This window comes from Carassius carassius, chromosome 7 (genome assembly GCF_963082965.1).
Source record: "Carassius carassius chromosome 7, fCarCar2.1, whole genome shotgun sequence".
NCBI lineage: Eukaryota > Metazoa > Chordata > Actinopteri > Cypriniformes > Cyprinidae > Carassius > Carassius carassius.
The window spans coordinates 21,501,523-21,523,475 of NC_081761.1; the positions used below are offsets into that span (position 1 = coordinate 21,501,523).

Below are 21,953 nucleotides of genomic sequence, written 5' to 3' on the forward strand. Positions count from 1 at the left end.
TATGATACAGTTTTAACATACTGTATGTGTTTACAAATTGACTTGTGTTGTAAAAGCTCTTTGACTCAGAAAAGCACATTGGAAATCTCCATTTATATTGTAAAGTTGATCTGAGCTTACTGCTTTTGACCCCTGTCAAATTTTTAAGGCACAAGCCAGAGGCATGTTCACAGATGAAGGCTTGCTAAAAGAGTTTTTCATCTCAGGTTGACATACAGGGCTCTTGGAAAGTTACTGGCAGGTACAGTGGGATTCCATTTGTGAATTATATTATTTACTGGCTCAAGTCACCTCATGTAATAACAACTGAGAAGATGATTAAACAGGCTGTAATAATGATAACCGCACCATCACCCATCAAACCTATTTACATAGTTACCACCGCAGGCTTTGGTTTATAGTTGTCTTTATTGCAAGCCAGGGCAACTGTAGGCCTTATGGGTTCAGGCCCTTGTGAATATGGTTTTGCAACTCAGAGGAATGTGTTTTGCTTTAAGATTGTGAGTTTAAAACTGACATGATTATTAAGGCCCGAGCACCAATGGTGCGAGGACCCTCTTGTATCTTCTCCATCTCTTCTTCTTCTTCTTCTTCTCCTTCTTCTTCTCCCAAATGAATCGCATTTTTGAGGGCTTAAACATGCTCAAAAAGTCATGAAACTTTGCACACGCATCAAACCTGGTGAAAATTTGATCTGATATAGGATTCAGAAGAGGGTGTGGCAAAATGGCTCGACAGCGCCACCTATACAAAAGGGCGTGTCCATGGCGCCGTAACGAATTTCGATATGGAAACAATAATTTCCATAGTTATAGGGATAGTCAGGGTCATCCCAAGCTGACGAGGGGCCTGGTGCGAGGTCTGTTCGTGATCACTTTCTATTTAAAAAATATATAAATTCCCACAAATACCCCCCCCCCCCCCCAAAAAAAGTTTGTCTTTATAAACTCTCAAGCTGTTCCAAAATGAGTTGGTATTGAGCACAAAAAGATATGAACCCTTGAGAGTGAGTAAATAAGGACATCATTTTCATTTCTCTTTAAAAGACATTCTGAAACAAAACATATATGACGGAGACCTGGTAAAACGTTCTAAAACAATTTTAATATGACCTGAAAAATTAAAGAAACACCGCATAGGCTACAGAACTCATCACACACCTTAAAGTCAAATACCCCAGATATGGTTCTGTAGGTTACATTTCTTATTCGACATCTCCCTCTAGAGGAACAGATAGAAACATCCTCGACACGACGACATCAGGGAGGCAGCAGTGTCTGATACAACCGAGAAGCGTCGCGACTTTTGCTCCTGCTGCCCTGGACAACCGGCGCCTCTCTCCAAGGTTGGACACCTGAAAATCACACCCTCTCTGAGTTGTATGTGTATAATATTGCTTTTTAATCACTTAACGTTGGTGCTAAGCCGTCGGATGTTTATTAGGTATTGAGAATGCATGATGACTTTTATTTCCAATAAGGATATAATAAAGAACATGGTGCTAATGAAACTGATAGGCTCTGTTGTGGAAACAACATCCATGTCCTTTTTGTCCAGTGCCATCTGTGCTCTTGTCCAGAAGACAGTCACGCTTTGCTAACATGCAGCACGCGCTTTTCATGATGTGGCCAACATGCATGACATTATTAAATGACCATATTTGTTCAGAATGATGTAAATATCGGAATGATTGTGGATTATTATTGAAATGGAGATCATATAACAAAAAATACTGAAATATAATAGTATGTCGTTTAATTTAGGCTATAGACAAGTTTTGCCTTATAAGGCAGGTGGCCGTGGGAAAAAAAATAAAATAAACATGGACAGGCTTTCAAGGATACTGTGTCATTAGCAGATTTATCGCCTTAATTTAAATAATTTAGACCAATAAGTAGCCTCAGATTTTTTTTTAAATATTAATCAAAATGAGCGATTTTGTCATTTATATTTTGTAAATTATTTTAGAGGTCTTTGTTGTAGGCTACTAACAATACTAGATTCCTTTAGATGACAAATGACTCATTTATATAACAATCATAATTTTGAACCACATCCATGATAACCTGAACAGAGATTTATTATCTGCTGATATGATATGATATGAGTACATGTATGTTTACTTTTAGCATGACACTGACATAACAAAAGTATTACTTTCATCAAAATTGATTTGACATATTGTATATAAATTAAGAGGAACTGAAAATTATAAAGTATACTGAGCTATTGGTTGTCACCGTACATCTGAGCGCAATTAGACAATAAATAACTTATTTGTGTGATGAATTATTTAGTCTCCGTTTTCCTGTTGTAGGCTGACTGTAACCCAATGAGAGCCCAGTGATGGGTAAGGAGAAGCTCCATATCAACATTGTGGTCATTGGCCATGTGGATTCAGGGAAGTCCACCACCACATTTACAAGTGCGGAGGCATCGACAAGAGGACCGTTGAAAAGTTTGAGAAGGAAGCTGCAGAGGTATAGCAGGATAAATATTCGAGACCAAATAAATTTAGCTACAATTTGTCTCACTGTTATTAATAATGCATAAAAATGTTTCAGAGAAGCCCACTGTATGTAAGATGACCTACTTAGGAAATATCAAACAAGCAAGAGTTCTGAGCTACTAAATATCAGCACAAATCACAGATTGTCAGTTCAATTTATAAATGATTCCATAAAGTATGTTAATAACATAAAGCAATTGTTCACCCAAAAATATTCTGAGAACGTACTGACCCTCAGGCCATTCTCATTCTGCCGGCACCCATTCACTTTATGGGATCCATTGGTGAGCAAGTAATGTAATGCTAAATTTCTGAAGAAACAAATTCATATATTAGATACTTTATTTATTAGATTGCCTGAAGGTGAGTACATTTTGTTTTGGACAAACTGTTCCTTTTAAGTTCACCCAAAAATGTATATTTTGTCATCATTTAAAATCATTTGAAATTGCTCATTTATTTTGCCCGATTAGTGTTATATTTCTATATACAGTACATTATATACTGTATATGTTGCGCATGTATTTTTTATTCTTACATTTTCAGGCATATACCATAAATACCAGTAAAGTGATACATTGTCATGGTGCGTGTGGAGAGATGAGCTGAGGACTCAAGTTGCTGGAAGCATGGCTATCTTTTTAATAATAAAATGAAACAAAAAAGAACAAAAACCACCCCAAGGGGGGAAAAAACATCCAGGCAGGCAGGCAGACATAACACACACAACAAAAAACAACTGAAGAAAACAACCGATCAGCACAGGACTGCAGACACCAGGGGCACGTTTCACTAAGAAGGTTCAACCATCTCGGAGTTTAAACCTGAACTCTGAGTTGACTTACCCTGAGATGGGAAACTCTGAGTTTTCGGTTACAGAACAGCTGAAATGAGTTGGTTTAATGAACTCTAAATTGCTTGACTCTGAGTTAAGCGCATGCACCACAACTATAAAAAGCCATTATCAATGGAGCGCAGATATTACGATTCACCATGGCAACAGCTCCTGCCAAAAAGCCGTCTGCATACTTCAGACTCAATACAAAAATAATTCTTCTCAGTGTTATAATATAACAGGTGATAACTGGCAGAACGTTAGATTAATGAACTAATAGCTAATCATTTTATTGTATCTCATGGGCAAAAAATATATAAAAAATAATAATATTAATAATATTTAAAGTTCATTTTTCTTATTTTACAAATGATCTGCCAATAGAGTATGAAAAATACGGCAATGGACATTTACACTAAGTGGAATTAACATACTTTCTTAACGATAGGTCCTATTTACAGTATGCTAAGTGCAAGTAGCTCTAGATGCTATTTACAGAAAAAATGTACTCTGAAAATCATGATATATTCTATTTACCATGTAAAAGTAGCAGTTCTTTGCAACAGGCTAAGTGTAAAGAATAATTAGATGCTAGTTATGCTTTATACTGGCAGATACATTTGCACCTCAGTATTGTTATACATTAACAGGATGCAATAATAACAGATTGTAAATGATTATATTTATTACAATTATAAATAGTTGCATCATTATTAAACACTCGTTAGGCACTTTACTTTTTTTTTTTTTCATTTTGTTCATTTTTATTGAAAATAAATTCTAATGTGACATGTGATGGGAAAAGTGAGAAGAGTTTTCTGTGCCCAAAACATTACTGCCTACACCATTAAAGCCGTTATTCACATCTGTCATATTTAACCTTATGTGTCGATGGAGGGCGGAGCTACAGTTCCCATTTGCATTAAGATTATTTTTATTACCACACTGGCATATAATTTTACTTAAGTAAAATTCACTTAATTTAGATCCCCCCCCAGGAAACAAGACTAAGTATTTTATATAATTTTCTTATATAGAAAATCAATTTTATTTTATAATTTTTTATATATTTGTACTTGGGGGGAAAAAAAGAAGAAGAAAAAACACTTAGTAAGAAAAGCATTTTTTCAGCTTGCATCAATGAAGTGTTTAAAAAGGGGGAGGAGACCAAAAGAAACTCTGGGTTTATCAAAGAAAACCTGCTCCTGACCAGGTTAGGTTCATACAGTAAGTTAACTGACTCAGTATAAGTTACGTCTCTTTCAGAAACGGGCTTGACTTACCCTGCTTTCTCGGGTTCAACAAACCTCCCATCCTGAAACAGAAAACCTAGAGTTTCCCTCATTTCAGGGTTAACATACTCAGAGTTTTCACTTAACCTCCTTTGTGAAACTGGCCCCAGGAGAATAAATAGGGAAACAAATAATGAGGGTACCGAGGGAGACACAGGTTGAGCAACTAAAACAATAATGAGGTAACAATATGGGCAGGGTAAGACAATAGACAGGAGAGAGCACATGGCACCACACAATCACAACACAAGCCATGTGCTCACAGAAAACCACAGTGCCATCTGGTGGCCTTCCTTGGAACACCAGCTGAAGACTGTGACATACATACAATGACAAGACTGTGCTGTAACACTAAATATCAATATTGTTGGAACACTGCTTGGCCGGTCAAATTTGTGGACTGAAAATAAAAGTTGCATCTTTTGTGACAGAGAACATTTGTTTACGAAATTCAGTTGCAGACTTTTCTCTAAACAGATGTAAGTTCTTTACCCTTCATAGATGGGAAAAGGCTCTTTTAAGTACGCTTGGGTCCTTGACAAGCTAAAAGCTGAGAGAGAGCGAGGCATCACCATCGATATCTCCCTGTGGAAGTTTGAGACCAGCAAGTACTATGTCACCATCATTGATGCTCCAGGACACAGAGACTTTATTAAGAACATGATCACTCGGACCTCACAGGTTTGTATGTAATCACATAACAACAGCAATAAGAAAGTTGCTCTTTACTCATTAAAGTGTTTTCCTAATCTTAAACATTTAATTTCTTTTGATACAGGCAGACTGTGCTGTGTTGATTGTGGCAGCTGGCGTTGGAGAATTTGAGGCTGACATCTCAAAGAATGGCCAAACACGAGAGCACGCTTTGCTGGCATACACCCTGGGTGTCAAACAGCTGATCGTGGGTGTCAACAAGATGGACTCTACGGAACCCAATTACAGCTGAAGCGCTATGAAGAGATTGTGAAGGAAGTCAGCACTTACATCAAGAAAATTGGCTACAACCCTGATACAGTGGCATTCGTTCCAATCTCTGGATGGAATGGAGATAACATGCTGGAGGCCAGCCCAAACGTTAGTGTCATGTTGACTACATTTTTATATATTTTAGATTATTAATAGACTCAATAGTTCTAGATATTTAAAGAGCATAATTTAGCTTTTTACAAGCCAAACTATTATTCATTAATTTTATGTTTGCTTTGCGTTCAATACTTTATATATATATATATATGAATGTAAATGTATTTAATGTAATTTATTCCAGTGATACAAAGCTACATTTTCACCAGCCATTACTGCAGTTCTTAATTTCAAATGATCCTTCAGAAATCATTTTAATATGCTGATGCGCTGCTCAAGTCAAGAAATATTTCTTATTATTACCATTCAGCCTCCAACCCGCCCCACTGACAAACCCCTTCGCCTCCCACTGCAGGACGTTTACAAGATTGGAGGTAAGAAGACATCCAAACTGAAAGGGTGTTAATAAGAATTCCACTTGTTCTCTTACGAGAGCTCTCTCGTACTGCTTCTTAGCTAAGACGCTACGGGGAAAAGTCTCTTTTCACGAAATACTGAAGCAAAAAAATCCTTAATTTTGTATTTTTGTAAAGCGCATTTGCAGCAGTACACAGCCATAGGCGAGACGGCTCGTTCGCTCATTGGCTTGTTCTGTGGCAACTGCACAGGCTATCGAGCGCAGGCTGATGCAACATCAGACCAATAAGGGCGCTTCGCGCCCTTCTTGCCACTTCCCGCCGAAACGGGTGTGGCTCAACCTATAAAAGGAGCTCGAAAAGGCTGACTCACCTGATTTTTCATCTCTTCAGCGAAGCTCACGCATCGCTGTCTGGAAGAGCATATCAGCAGGACGAGCCATCCTGAAGCCGCTGGCACCGCCGCCTTCCACTGCCGTTCCTGCTGCGCTATCCGGCGCCCATATCCTTTACAATCCTTGTTCTGTAATATCCTGTGTGTGTGTTCGCCCTGCGACGCACATTCACAATAGAGCTGCGTCTTTTTAAAGATGCCTTCGTGCGGCTCGTGCAGAACCCCGCTCAGCGAAGGAGATCGTCACGTCATCTGCGTCTCCTGTCTGGGTGAGGACCATGCAGCGCTCGCGCTCGCTGATGGCGGATGCCCTCATTGCGAGTTGATGCCTATGGTGACTCTGAGGACTCGCCTGGCATCCTTCTCGAAGCCTGCATCATCCGCTGCGCCGCAGCGCCGTAAGAAGCGCCGCTCGCAGCGCCTACCAGAACCGCCTCCAGCTCGGCCGAGCTCGCCGGTTCCCTCCGCTTCGCCGGTCTCCCCTGCATCGCTTCCCGATGCTCAGCGTCCGCTGCTTGCCGACGCGTCATCTGAGGAAGTGGATCTCAGGCCCGCGTCGGAGGAAGAAGACACGTGCTCTCTGCTTGCTTCGGGCAGTGAGGGTTGGGCGAGCTCCGTGGATCTCGCGCCCGCTGCTCAGAGGCCCAGCAGACGGGGGGATATCGATAAGGAGCTGATGCGTGTACTCTCGTTGGCCGCGGCGAGCCTCGGCCTCGAGTGGTCTGCACCAGCGCCCCCTTCACGTTCCCGGCTGGATGGTAGCTATCTTCCGGATGAGCGCTCTTCCTCAAGCTCAAAGCACGCCCCTCTCTTCCTGAGCTTCACGAAGAAGTGGCGAAGGCTTGGGACGCTCCATTCTCGGCGAGAATCCGCTCATCTGTTTCGCCAGCATTCTCCACACTGGACGGTGCTAAGAACAGAGGCTACCTGTCACTTCCGCCGGTGGAACAGGCTATAGCAGCGCACCTTTGCCCGCCCTCTGCTGGAAGGCGGACTAAGGCGGCGTTGCCATCCAAAGCCTGCCGCATGACGTCATCGCTGCTCACACGGATATTCTCTGCTGCTGGGCAGGCTGCTTCTGCGTTGCACACCATGGCGACGCTACAGATTTTCCAGGGCGATCTTCTCCGCAAGCTGGATGAGATGGGACCTGAAGCGATCTGTCTCGCGGATCTGAGGAGTGCTTTGGATCTCTCCCTCCGCGCTACTAAGTCCGCTGCACAGGCCATGGGACGGGTTATGGCTTCCGCTACGGTGGCTGAGAGGCATTTGTGGCTGACGCTTTTTGACATCAAGGAGTCTGAGCGCGCTGCGTTCCTTGACGCTCCGCTAACTCCTGCCGGCCTCTTTGGATCTTCCGTCAACGAGTTTGTGGAGAGATTCGCCGAGGACCAGAAAGCTTCACAGGCGTTCAAGCACTTCTTGCCGAAGCGCTCCAGTTCTGCAGCTAGCCGCTCTAGACCGGCCCCACAGAGCTCTCAGTCACGCCCACCGCCTCCTGCTGCGTCATCGCGACAGCGTCAGCAACGCAGCTCGGGACCCCGTTCTCGCTCTTCGAGCCGTCGCCCCGCGCCGCGGGAGCCGCGGCAGAGGATTGCGGTGAAGCCAGAAGCCCCGAAAGCATCCTAGCACTGCTGGGAAAGCGCCGGTGTTCAAGTTCCGCTGCGGCCGAGCTCTCACCCAAGCGCGCCGCTGTTGCAGTTCCAAGAGTTGTGACTGCCTCAGTGTATTCTGCAATGCGCAAGCCTGCACGAGTGCCCGCTTGCCTGCACACAAAAGCCGTTATCACGGCTACCCAGATGTTTCACAAAAAGAGTGTTTTTTCTGGTGTTCCTGCCACGGCCGATGGTGCTATAAATGTTGTGACGATGCCCACTCCTCAGTGCCCATCTCCACATGTAAGCACAGCCCTGCACACAGGGCCTGCGCCCATAATGTCGACTCAAGTCGGTCGCGCACACTACATAGTAAACGTGCCCACCCCTCAGTGCCCACAATTACTATGTCACAAGCGTCATGTGGTTTCTGTAAAAACGAAACCCGTGTACGTTCGTCCGGCCACGGCCGATGGTGCTTTAAATGCAGTGACGATGCCCACTACCCAGTGCCCATCCCCACATGTAAGCACAGCCCTGCACACAGGGCTAGCGCACATAAGATCGACACAGATCGGTCGAGCGCGCCGCATAGTAAACGTGCCCACTTCCCAGTGCCCACATACACTATGTCACATACGGCGCGGGGCTTCTGTAAAAACGAGGCCCGTGCACGTACATTCTGCACAGGCAGACGGCGAGTTGAAAGTGGTAAAAGTGCACACATGCAGCCCACAGTTACTCGCAGATATATCGAGTCCCACGGGACCCGCTCAGCCTCCCTCCAGTCGGTTAAGCGCCGGAACGGGGTCGAGGAAGAGCGATCTGCCCGCTGTGATCAGCGCGCTCCCCGCCTCAGATGCGCAGCACACTCGAGCGCCGCCGTTGCCCAGTCAACAGAGCGCGTTTCGCATCCAGCCCTTAGCCATTCATGCAGATGCATGGTCAGCGCTTCCAGGGGTTTCGGATTGGGTGCTAGGCATTATAAAGAGAGGCTACTCGCTACAGTTTTCTCGACGCCCACCGCGCTTTTCAGCGCGCGTCGAAAACTACGGTCAAATCAGAAGTAGCACACATACTTCGGGCCGAAATAGCAAAACTGTTGAGCAAAGGGGCTGTAGAGCCTGTGTCTCAAGCTCAAAGCGAGGGGGGGCTGTACAGCAGATACTTTCTGGTGCCCAAGAGAGACGGGGGTCTCAGGCCCATACTGGATCTAAGACAGCTGAACAAGGCATTGATGAAACGCAGTTTCAAAATGCTCACGACCAGGAAGCTCCTCGCGCAGATTCGCAGAGGGGACTGGTTCATGTCAATAGATCTGAAGGATGCGTATTTTCAAATACAGATAGCGTCAAACCACAGGCGGTTTTTGAGATTCGCCTTCGAGGGCCAGGCATACCAGTTTGCAGTCCTGCCATTCGGCTTGTCCGTAGCTCCTCGTACGTTTACGAGGTGCATGGATGCAGCGCTCGCTCCTCTCAGACTCAGAGGCATACGAGTGCTGAATTATTTGGACGACTGGCTGGTTCTGGCCCGATCATGAGCGGAGCTCGTGGACCACAGGGCCGTTTTACTCGATCACCTCGAGAAGCTCGGCCTCAGTGTCAATTGGGCGAAGAGTTGCTGAACCCCAGTCAGACGATCCTGTTTCTGGGTATAGTTCTGAACTCGTGTTCCATGACGGCGTGGCTGTCACCACAGCGCGCGATGGGCATTCAGCGCGCAGCGAGTTCTTTCCGTTGCGGCGCGACCGTGTCGCTCAAACACTGTCAAAAGATGCTGGGTCTCATGGCCTCAGCATCTCCGGTTCTGCGGCTGGGCCTGCTCCGCATGCGCCCCCTGCAGTTCTGGCTGAAGGCTCGGGTGCCGCGCAGAGCGTGGGCGTCTGGCCGGCTGCATTTCAAGGTCGATCAGAGCTGTGTGGCGGCTCTAGCACCTTGGACAGCGAACGGCTGGTACCGATCAGGTGTAAGCCTGGGGACTTCCCCGAGTGTGAAAATGGTGTCGACGGACGCCTCCACTTCGGGATGGGGAGCGCTGCTCGAAGGCAGACCGTCCTTTGGCCTATGGTCAGAACGGGAAAAGCTCCATCATATCAACTGCCTGGAAATGCTGGCAGTGGAGAACGCGCTGACGCGCTTTTGTCCCCATATCAAGGATCACCACGTCGTAGTCCGTTCGGACAACATGTCCGTGGTGTCCTACATAAATCGCCAGGGCGGTCTCGGTTCCCGAAACCTGTGCAGGCTGACGGAACGCCTCCTGATTTGGGCTCAACGCAACGTGCGCTCGCTGAGAGCAGTGCATGTGCCTGGACTGCAGAATCTGGGTCCAGACAGGCTGTCCAGAGGCAATGTCCCTACGGGCGAATGGTCTCTACACCCGCAAACAGTCCGGCTGTTGTGGGAGAGATTTGGCATGGCGGAGGTGGACCTCTTTGCGTCCCACGAAAACGCTCACTGCCCCGCGTTCTTTTCCAAGAACGAAAGCGCGCTGTCACGGAAATGGCCGTGCTGCCCGCTTTATGCGTTCCCTCCCGTCTCCCTCCTTCCGCAGGTGATAGAACGGGTGAGAGAAACGAGATGTTCAATACTGCTTGTGGCACCTCTTTGGAAGAACCAACCATGGTTCCCAGATTTGATGCAGTTAGCAGGGGCTCGATTTGGCACCCTCAACCGGAGTTGTGGTCCCTCCATGTATGGGCACTCAACGGTTACCCGCTGATCTCGCAGTGGGAGTGCTAAATACCATCACTCAGGCTAGAGCTCCGTCGACACGACGTCTGTATGCCTCGAAGTGGTCGGTGTTCTCCAGCTGGTGCACAGCTCGAGGTTATTCACCCCTTAGTTGTGAGGTGACGGAGGTCCTCTCCTTCCTTCAGGAGCTGTTGGATAAGGGCAGAGCCCCGTCCACGCTCAAAGTTTATGTGGCGGCCATCGCGGCGTTTTCTGAAACGGCGTCCGGCCAGTCAATAGGAAGGAGTGATTTAGTCATCCGGTTCCTCAGAGGAGCTAGGAGGCTGAATCCTCCCAGACCTCCGTCAGTCCCTATGTGGGACCTCGCGGCGGTTTTGGAGGCCTTGAAGGGTCCCCCTTTCGAGCCTATCCATTCGATTAGCCTTCAGCATCTGTCGTTCAAGACAGTATTCTTGTTGGCTCTCGCTTCTGTGAAGCGTGTGGGTGATTTGCCATGGCTCTCGGTGAGCCAGTCGTGCTTGGAGTTTGGGCCCAATGACTCAAGAGTCATACTCAAACCTAGGCACGGTTATGTGCCGAAGTCCCTTAACACACCGTTTCGGGCTCAGGTTATTGCCCTGTCTGCCCTACCGGTGTCAGGGGAGGATGGAGACTCGAGTCTTCTTTGCCCTGTCAGGGTTTTAAGAGCTTATGTGTCTCGTTCTGCTGCCTTTCAGCAGACGGAGCAGTTATTTGTCTCGTTCGGTGGACGTTCCAAGGGAATGGCTGTTTCGAGACAGACTCTATCCAGATGGATAGTTGACGCCATAGCGTTAGCTTACGCTTCCAGGGGCCTTCAGTGCCCGTTGGGCGTCAGAGCACACTCCACAAGAGGCGTCGCCTCGTCGTGGGCGTGGTCTACTGGGATCTCCTTGCAGGATATATGTATGGCGGCGGGTTGGGCCTCGCCGTCTACATTTATCAGGTTCTATAACCTGGAGGTTCCCGCCTTGCAAGCAAGGCTGCTGTCGGTATAGACGAATCAGCCCTGAGGGGAATTCTGAGTTCATGAGCGCTATGCGCTGCCGACTGTTATATGGGCAGTATTGCGTAAGACCCGCATTGCCACATTGGTCAGGCCTTGCCTCGGCTGTGTGATGTCATATTGCCGCATCTACGGATGCTGCTAGATATGGGACGGAGGGCTTTCCCCCTTTTCTGTCCCTGACTCTCTGTGAGTCCCTCAGGTGACTGTGAACTGTAATTCCTGGGCGTTGCTTCAGGTTTATTTGTGTGTGATCCCTGCGCGCACGGCGTTTTACATCGGGTTCCCGTAGCGTCTTAGGTAAGACGCAGTACGAGAGAGCTCTCGTAAGAGAATGTAGGTGAGTCAGCCTTTTCGAGCTCCTTTTATAGGTTGAGCCACACCCGTTTCGGCGGGAAGTGGCAAGAAGGGCGCGAAGCCTGCGCTCGATAGGCTGTGCAGTTGCCGCAGAACAAGCCAATGAGCGAACAAGCCGTCTCGCCTATGGCTGTGTACTGCTGCAAATGCGCTTTACAAAAATACAAAATTAAGGATAATTTTTTGCTTCAGTATTTCGTGAAAAGAGACTTTTCCCCGTAGCGTCTTAGCTAAGACGCAGTACTCGTTCGCTCTTCTAGAGAGAACCGAGGTTACGTTTAGTAACCGAGTACGTTTTCATTTCTTTTAAAGTTGTCTTTGGTAGTTTAAGAGATAAAATAGCCGAGATTGCATCTGATATTTAGTAAGTTATATATTTAGTAAAATGTCACTCTTTTAGCATTGTGCTCTTTTTGTTGCTATTTAGGAATTGGTGCTGTGCCTGTGGGACGGGTTGAAACAGGCATTCTGAAACCTGGCCTAGTTGTGACATTTGCCCCTGTGAATGTGACCACTGAGGTGAAATCTGTGGAGATGCATCGTGAGGCCCTATCTGAAGCTCTTCCGGGTGGTAATGTGGGATTTAATATGACGAATGTCTAAGTCAAAAATATCCGACGTGGGAATGTTGCAGGTGACAGCAAGAATGATCCTCCAACATTTAATAAAAGAATGACCACTTTTTACAGTGTAAAAAATAGGATTTCTTTTAAAATGTCTGATTTTGACATTACAAACTATTCACTGATCCGCTTTCTGCTCTGGTCAGGTGATCATTCTGAACCACCCAGGTCAGATCAGCACTGGTTATGCCCCCGTGTTGGACTGCCACACTGCTCACATTGCTTGTAAATTTGCCGAGTTGAAGGAAAAGATAGACCGTCGCTCTGGAAAGAAGCTGGAAGACAATCCCAAGTCCCTGAAGTCTGGGGATGCTGCTATTGTAGATATGATACCAGGCAAACCCATGTGTGTGGAGAGTTTCTCTGAGTATCCTCCTCTTGGTAAGGGTCATATCTTAATTTGGATTTAAAGTTATGGATTCCTCTGGTATCTTTATTATAAAATGCCTGAATTTATTACCAAATTCACTCCCGCTGTAAACATGCCTCCATGTTTCAGTGGAGGGGACTTTCTATGGTGGGCATAAATGATAATAATGAATAATATTTGTTTAAAGTTTTCTTTTTGAGCATCTTGGATTGTATTTGTCTGCAGAGTTTGAGGTAAAACACTAAGTGATAAGAGAGAAGAGAGGGAAAAACAGGAAAAGACTTTGAGCCAAGATGCAATCCTGGTTCATCCAAATAATCCATAAACTGAAAAAAATGTTAATAGGTCTAAAACAGTGAATATTCATGGAAGAAATTTAGTCATATCAATATGAATCCATCTGGTCATATTCTATAGTGGGAAATCTTTCGCCCTCAAGTGAAGTTTCCAACTGTCAAAAACATGATGGCGAAAGATTTCCCACTATAGTTTTCTCAGAATCTGAACACAAGGATTGAATGGAAATTACTGAATTTCACCCATGAAAATTAACTGGACATTGATAACTGTAACTGCGCCTTAAAATGTAAAATTAAAATGGAATGTGAAAGTATATGTATATGTACGTAAAAATACATTAAGGTGTATATAAATTAAATAATATGGTAGTAAATCTATATTTAATAATGGAATTAAAAAGTAACAATCAATTTTATGCCAGGGAGTTTCTTGTTCTCTCTTTCTCCACCATCTCTGTTTCTGAACCTGCCAGGTTTCCACAACAAAACCCGCCCAATTGTTACGCAAAACTAGCCCAAAACTAGCACAATCGCCTTTCAAGGGGGGGCTCCCCTTAAAAAAAAGCGTTACAGGGGTAAAATGCAAGTTTTTTGGTGGTGTTCCCCTGGTAAAATATCACGTTATCAGGGTGGCTTTAAGCCGTGGACATGAAAAACAATCTGCGGCAACAGTGATAAAGTAGCCCAATTCCACAAGAAAACCATGGTTGACCCTTATTTATAATAATAATGAAATTTATTTTTAATAATAACTTTTTTCACAATTTCACTTCATTTCCCAGGTCGCTTTGCAGTGCACGACATGCGTCAAACCATAGCAGTGGGCGTCATCAAAGGGGTTGAGAAGAAAACCCCGACCTCTGGGAAGGTCACTAAATCTGCCCAAAAGGCCCAGAAGAACAAATGAATGTTGTGCTGGGCTGCGAACACTCGGGTCAGCCACACCATCCCTCCTCATCTCAACTTCATAAACAAAGCTTGGTTAATTATCACAATGCATCGCAAAAGCAGAAGGAAAAGTACTGTAAAACTTATGCCTGCTTGACAAAGATTACAGTAGTGATAAGTATATTTATGTTCAATCATATGTTCTGTTTGAATTATCAGTTTTCATTGTGGTATTTGTTCTATTTTTTAATTATTCGAAGCACTTTAAGCAGATCTGCCTCTGGTGGGAGTGTAGAGTAAGCTTTGTTATCCTGTAGCTTGTGTGCAATATCAAAACCCTCTTGCTAACATTGCTTGTGTAACCTGCTTGCAATAGAAACTGTTCCAGCTTGTCCAAAAGCTATGAGATTTTATCGTAGTCTCTTAAGTTAGTTTGATGTGTTGTGACATAGCTTTATAATTGAAGTTCAGTGTCTTTTTCTGTTTGCATGAAGCGAAAGTAGCTAGCGCACTTTACTGTCTAACCTGACAGCGCTCTGAACAAGCATGAGCCATCTTGTTTGCACTTGCACTCATGTACCTTAAGGGGAATATGATTCTCCATTATCTAATGTATTTCGGTTCATAACCAACATTAAAATACATTTGAACTCAGATGCCTGCTTCTAAATTACTGGACAAAGAAATAACAAGAAGACATTTTCACAGACATCTTTGATGGGGCTTTTGTATTTTAATCAGACATTTGAGAGCTCTGACAACAATGTTCAGTGCTGGTGCACATGCAAACAATTTTTTTTGTAAATATCATTATACAATAATTATTTATAATGTATATTGTATAATGATGTATATTTACAAAACAAACTAGATTTTAAGGTGGACTGTGTGAATTGTGTTTGCGGTGTGATCAGAGCTAAAAAAAAAAAAAATACCAACTGATGTAGAAAGGAAACTATGAGGTGCTCTTCTCATCATTTAATATGCTTTATCAAAACTGTACAATTTTTAGCAGCATCAGTTTCTTACAACATGTCTGGCACTTTTTTTGTTTTTACATAAGAAAAGTAAATGACCTTTTAATACAATATAATCAATTCAGAAAGTGTGACATATTTCTACTTATGTCTTATGTTCTGACACCTTTTTCTATTTTTGTCATATTTTGAATATTGGGTTGATGAGCCATTCTGTAATGAGACTGGAGACATGCAGTGTTCATGCAGTCCAATGAATATAGCCATATCTGATTTTGATCATTTCAGGAGTTTGATTATTAATCTACCACATTCTATTCGATTTTTAAAAAAAAATGTTACAGTACATTTGAAAAAGAACAATGCATGCAATTATATGTCATGTACAGTGGCCTATATGAAATAATTTCTTTCAAATAAACCAAAATAATAGAACATGTATAAAAAATGATCTAAATTAGCGTTGGCCTCATAAAAATACAAAACAATCCAAAATAACTCTCGTATCAAATTTTCATTCCATCCGAGATGGTTTCTAAGAGTTCGTGACACATTAGTAATGTTGTTATTTTAGTCGAACATGTGGCATGTTCATAGTCTCATTGCTGCCTGTATTGGGAGTATGTCCACTTTCTAGGTTTTGACTAGCACCACCCGTATTACTTGTCCTAAGCAGCTCAGAGGAGAAGGATGCATCATTGGGGGTCTGGGAAAGAAAGTTGAACCCTTGAGTATGTGTCTTAGTTGAGATCTCAAGGTCTCTATCGCTGATGAAGAGATCAGCTTCTCCCCAGGCCCCTACTCCCATCTCAATGCCCCCAGCTGAAGAGTCCTGGCTGCTGCTAACGCTGGTGGAGAAACTCGCCTGACTAGAATGCGTGTCCACACTGAGACCTTCCAGAACAGGCTCCATGAAGTCTTGTACAGAGAGGGATTTCCCTAGTCCTCTGCCTTCACTGCATTGGCCTTGAATTGGGGCAAGAGGAGAGACTGGAGCAAGAGGGTCCATCTCTGCATCCATGCTTGTATGTCTCCTCCAAGAACTGTCCTCTTTAGCACTGGGTCTGCTTTTTTGCTGAAGCTTGCAGCTAATACTAGAGTTAAGCCCAAAGTCCATCCCGACTCCTCTGAAGCAGGATTTGGAGTAGTCGGTAGGGTCCGACCTACAGGGTCCCATGCTGCGAACATGACCAGCTTGTGGAGGAACAGAAGAAAGTTGCTTTGAAGAGGCTTGGGATGGAAGAGGAGGAGGTGGTTGACTGACACATGGAAAGTGGCCTACAGAAGAGTGAAAACTGTTGGAGCTGAGGATTTGAGAAGGACTCCCTTGTGCTGATGGACACTCCATGGATGGGGTTGAAGGAACCTGAAAGGTTGATGGGTTAAAAGGTGAGGCAGAGGCTGGATGGAGCCCAGGAGATGATGCTGTGGAGTTGTTCTGGTTGTGGTTGAGTTCATTGGGGGCTAATATTAGTTGGAGTGCTCTGGGGTGATTACCACAGATGGACTGGCTGACCTGGGAGGAGCAAGAGAGATCCTTACTGAGGATGGTGCTCGGATAGTCTAAAGTCTCCTCCAACCCAAAAGGAGGAAGAGGGGAGAGCGTGAGGGCAGAGGAAGAACTCTTCTGCAGAACCTGACGGTAGATGTCCAGCAAGGAGTCCAGCTTAGCTTCAATAGACTGCACCTATAGAGACGAAACATAGACATACTGTTTGTTGAAATACATGTGTTATGTTCAATACAGTGGTTCTACATTAAAAACAGTTACAGGGAAAATAAATATCTTGATTTTTGTGTGTATTTTTTTTTTTTTTGCATTTACATTTTTTTTGGATTAGAATTTGCTAAGGCCCACTGGTTTAGTATTATGTTTAATATAATAGTATTATGTTTAATATGATAGATAAACTTTGAAACATGAGACATTAGAAAAACAACAATCTCAAGGTAAATATAATTTTTGAACAGGATGTTATATTGTGAGTAATTTCCCTTCAAACATGTAAAAATCGAATATATTTTTTGTAGCTTGTATCCTAAATATTTTTTGTATTTAGGATACAAGCTATGAAAACAGCCTTATCGTTGGCCATTTTTATTTCAATAATGTTAAACAAATCCATCACCACCAGTTTCACCCCAAAATGTTATTAAACACAATTCCTCTTTAGAAATTGAAATGACACTGCTTTACAAAACTTTAAAAAAATTCAATAAAAAGAATGTTATAGCTGGTCCATAAACTAGTGAGAGTAAGACAAGTGTGTTTTAACAGACTTTATTTTCTAGAAGTCCACAACGCTAAAACTGGCCATAGTTGAAGAAACAAACACCTAAAACCCAGTGCAGCATTTAAAGATTCAATGAAATATGAGATTAATTGATTCAGTGTGTCATACTGTATGGGGCATGTGAGTACGTAAAAAGGCTGTTTAACTGAGTGTCTCTAAACTCACCTGTCTTTCTACCTTACACACCCTTCCCAGCATGCTCACGTCTTCCAGAATGTCTGAGTCAGATAACAGCTTTTCTCTGACCTTCTTATCCATAGGCATCTGGCCCCTACCAAGAATCTGATCCACCCTAAAAGTGAGAGACAGATGTTAGCAAAAAGACAGGATTGAAATGTGTTTAAAGAAATAAAAATCTGAAAAACACTTTTGAAATTGCTACTACTAGCAAACCAGATTCAAGATTTATATTTTTCTTGTACATTGAAATTTGATTAATTAAAAATTATATAGACTTTAGGTTAATATGTTGTTCATTTAGACTAGGGGTGTCAAACTCAATTCCTGGAGGGCCAGAGCCCTGCAGAGTTTAGATTCAACCCTAATTTAACACACCTGATCCAACTAATCAAGTCCTTCAGTCTTATTTGAAAACTACATGCTATGTATGTTGGAGCAGGGTTGGATCAAAAGTCTGCAGGGCTCTGGTCCTCCGGGAACAGTTCACACCACTGATTTAGACTATGAAGTAAGTCAGGAACTGTGATGTTCTGTTTTGGTCACATGGTGGCACTGGTCTTGCTTAATTATAAACATTGGTCATTGGACTCCATAGGCTTCAGTAATAAAATAGAAACATATTTAAAGTGACAAGAAGACCTGCCATGGTTATAAAGAGAAAAAAGTCTTGAAAAGAAAAAAGTCTTGGCATACAACGGTCTGCTTATTTTTTTACTTTTTATATTAGACTACATATCATTTCCCAAGTTTTTATGAAATAAGGCAATGTTAATTTAGTACATACTTCAGAACCTCAGCGTTTGCATCAGTGTCTTCCGAATATTCTAACTGATTGTGAACACAGAGTAATTAGACATTCTACACATTTGACATTTTCCCCATATGTAGCAAGGCAGTACACATATTCAAAGGTTTTTTTGAGTCAAAATGTACTGTACATTTCATATTATACTGCAATAATGATATACAGCTTCTCAAATATGCCACATCACATTGTCTGGCAGAACCCCAGGGTTTGACCACCACCCAGTGACCCATATATGACCAAGGAGAAGCACGGCCTCAGGGGCATCAGAACAGATGTGACATGATGAGATTAATGTGAAGGCAACATACCAGTGCAGATATGATACAGAGGTCATGAATGCGGTGGCTAATTATCTTTAAATGTCATTGTTGAGTAAATGTTTTAATTCACATATTATGCAAGACAGACAGATGTTACACAAGATGAATGTGCTTGATGTATCGAATTCTTGATTGGCTGCGCCATTATTAACCTCTGTTGATTGGGCTGCATGTTTAGAAATGCTTGTTGCTGTTCTTTTTAAATATATGAGCATTGATTGTTAGGTGTAAGTGTTTATTTATAAGTGAGTATGCTGCAATGTGTGTTGATTGGCTGTGTATCAGGAATGACTTTTGTTCCTAATGTGCTATTAGCTGTAATTTATATGTAAAGAGAGAATGCCTAGTGATTAGTACACAAACATGCTTTATTTTGCGCACATGTTGGTGGTGCGATGCAAGTTCAAACCCTTCCTTTTCTTATCTTTTTAAGTGGCAAAAAGTACCTGCTGTACTTGTGGATCTGCTGTAAATCAGCTGTAAAATACAACTGATGTCATTATTTAGTTCAAGAGTGTTAATCGATCAAGTATAGGTAGTTTGAGAATAGGTAGCAATGTTGTTATTCAACTCCAAGCAGTTAAGTTCAAAATCAGTTGAGTTGATATTGCAAGATGCGATTCAGCTGTAAAGTAGCTCTACAGAAAACAATAGTTTCAAGTTTTGCTCTCATCTGATGGTGTCATTCAGTGTGCTTGTATGGATACATTTCTGAAAGCTATAAGCATCTTTCAGACCCCAACTAAGCAAGCAAGAAGATGACAGTGGCAAGGAACCCAAACTTCATCAGGTGTCACAAATGAAGACAAAAACTTTAGAAGAAACCAGGCTCAGTCTGTGGACCAGTTCTCCTCTGGCTTATATTGCATATATTTACACATACAGTATTTACAGATTAAGTTTAAATGTGCTGTATGTAAGTTTTTGATTCTACTAAAGCATAGAAATATCATAATATGTTTGCAGATATTTAAGAAACATGTTAACATACTTGTTTATCTAAGAAACAATGCTACAGTTAGTTATTCTCCTTGAAAATGTGGGTTCCGGGCAGGAAAGTCTGTCTTTGTTTTGTGAATCTGCCCACTACCAGCTTACCCAATTGTATTTCGGCACCCTGGGTTGTCAGTTGGCGGAAAACACAGCATATTTCATTTAATTCATTGTCAAGTGCACTTGTGTGCCTAAAGTCTGAGGAGGAGGGGCCGGGTGAAAAAAAACTCCAATATTTTGAATTTGGACTGCAATACCTAGTTCAACCACTCATTGTCAATCCTACATATACAGCACATTTAAGAACAAATGATAATAGGTTTTGTAAATGAGGACAAGCCACTCACCATTCGCCACACTAGTGGACATTTGTTATTTGTGGTCATTAACAGCAATTTGGTTTCTTACAGTCCACTTGTTTCAGTTCATCAAAAGTTTCATGTACTGAAGTCTACATGTGTGTATGCTATAATTCAAAGATTTCTTTGGGTTTGGTAAGAAGTCTCTTCTGCTCACCAAGGCTGCATTTATTTGCTCAAATACAGAATAAACAGTGATACTGTAAAATACGGCTGCAACAGCATTTTTTTCTTTATTTTAATATATTTTAAAATGTAGGCTAATTTATTCCTCTAATGGCAAAGCTAAATTTTCTTTCTACCATTAGAAAAAAAACAAAACATGTTTGGACAATTGTTGGGTTGTCCTACCTGGTTTGCAGACTTTTAATTCGGCAGAGCATGTCCAGATGACCGGCTGAATATTGCTCTATTACATCCTTTACATCATATGGTCGCAGAGTTTCCTTAAACTTCTTCTTCGCCACATGGAATTTCATGATCCTACAAAACAGAAAAATCATGACCCAATATATTACAAATCTAATTATTTGCAGTTTACATTTAGGGTGACTCAGAATAACCACAGCAATGTTTCTAAAAGGTGATCAAACAACAACATAGACAAATCCAACACCCTGAGAAAGTCTGAGCTTGGGGTCACACGGACGACAGTCCAACCGAACCCCAGCTGAAAGCTACAGCGTTACCCCAGCGTTTCGCCTACAGCCGGGAATATTCAGTGAAGCAGGACAGCCTAAAGAAGACTGAGTTCATTTTTCATTCCTCATAATAAAAGCGAAAGTGAGAGGCTGGAAAAGATGAGCACATACTGTCAATCTAGCACTCAGCTTTTCACTGACCCACACATGCTAGACAAAACAAAATGAAGAGCGTAGTTGATGTGTGTGATGTGTGAACAGTATGACAGTATTCTATCGTGATAGTGAAATTAGATAATGAGACACTGATTCATCTCATGCTCTCAGTGGCTGCGAGTATAATTAAATAAGACTGACAAGCAGACAGTGCCATTTTCATTAAAGACGATTGAGCATTTTTGTGTGTTTATGCTAGGCTATAGAGGTTAAGTAAACCTTTTGTAGTTTGATTTCTCAAAAAATTGTAAACACTGCAGATCTGTTGTGGTGTCAAACATTGCACTCTTTGCTTGAGGCCTGTACCACAAAGTAGGTTTAAGCGAGCGAGGCAAGTTCGAGTTTAGTTGTTTAGTTTAGTTGTTTAGTTTTGTAAGAATCAGTGGCAAAATCTGAAGTGACAAAATTTGAAGGAATAGTTCACTCAAAAAATTAAAGCGTGTGCCCAATATTTACCCAGGAGTAGTTGTAAATGGTGAGCCAGTGATGTTTGCTTCAAAACATTTTCGTGTGCACACACTTGTGGACTAATCACAAATTTAGGACCAAACCCTGATGAAATTATAAAGAACACTGTGGTATGCTTAGCCAGGTTATATTTGTTTGGGTTTAAAACTAAAAGCAATTACATAACCTTGAGTTTGTTCAACTTGTTTTGTGACATACTGTACAAACAGCAGTCCAACAAAGCAACACTGGCTCGACCATTTATATTGTATGTGCCACAAAAAAAAGAAAAAAAAAAGAAAAGGTTTTGTGCCGAACCCTTTAATGATTTTATGTCAATTAGCACTGAGAGCTCATCAAGTGCTGACCTTCATTTATAATGTTTTGGAGTTCTGAA

General features: G+C 42.8%; 2 protein-coding genes across 3 annotated transcripts in view; one reads left to right on the top strand and one right to left on the bottom strand.

Moving 5' to 3' along the window:
• Positions 1-1,277: 1,277 nt before the first annotated feature.
• Positions 1,278-15,432, top strand: eef1a1b (eukaryotic translation elongation factor 1 alpha 1b). Its single transcript, XM_059554206.1, is given in 10 exon segments — positions 1,278-1,345; positions 2,318-2,416; positions 2,419-2,480; positions 5,138-5,317; positions 5,415-5,577; positions 5,580-5,721; positions 5,966-6,093; positions 12,569-12,803; positions 12,889-13,145; positions 14,216-15,432. Coding segments are annotated over 9 exon segments (1,362 nt in total). The 5' UTR covers positions 1,278-1,345; positions 2,318-2,346; the 3' UTR covers positions 14,341-15,432.
• The window catches only part of kcnq5b (potassium voltage-gated channel, KQT-like subfamily, member 5b), a 122,405-nt gene continuing 115,717 nt past the window's right edge, over positions 15,266-21,953 (bottom strand). For both annotated transcript variants that reach the window (XM_059554195.1, XM_059554193.1), the window contains 3 exons: positions 20,604-20,735; positions 17,758-17,884; positions 15,266-16,985 (listed from right to left, as the gene is read on the bottom strand). In XM_059554195.1, coding sequence (XP_059410178.1) covers positions 15,864-16,985; positions 17,758-17,884; positions 20,604-20,735 — 1,381 coding nt within the window. In that variant the 3' untranslated portion in view covers positions 15,266-15,863. The remainder of the gene's footprint in view (positions 16,986-17,757; positions 17,885-20,603; positions 20,736-21,953) is intronic.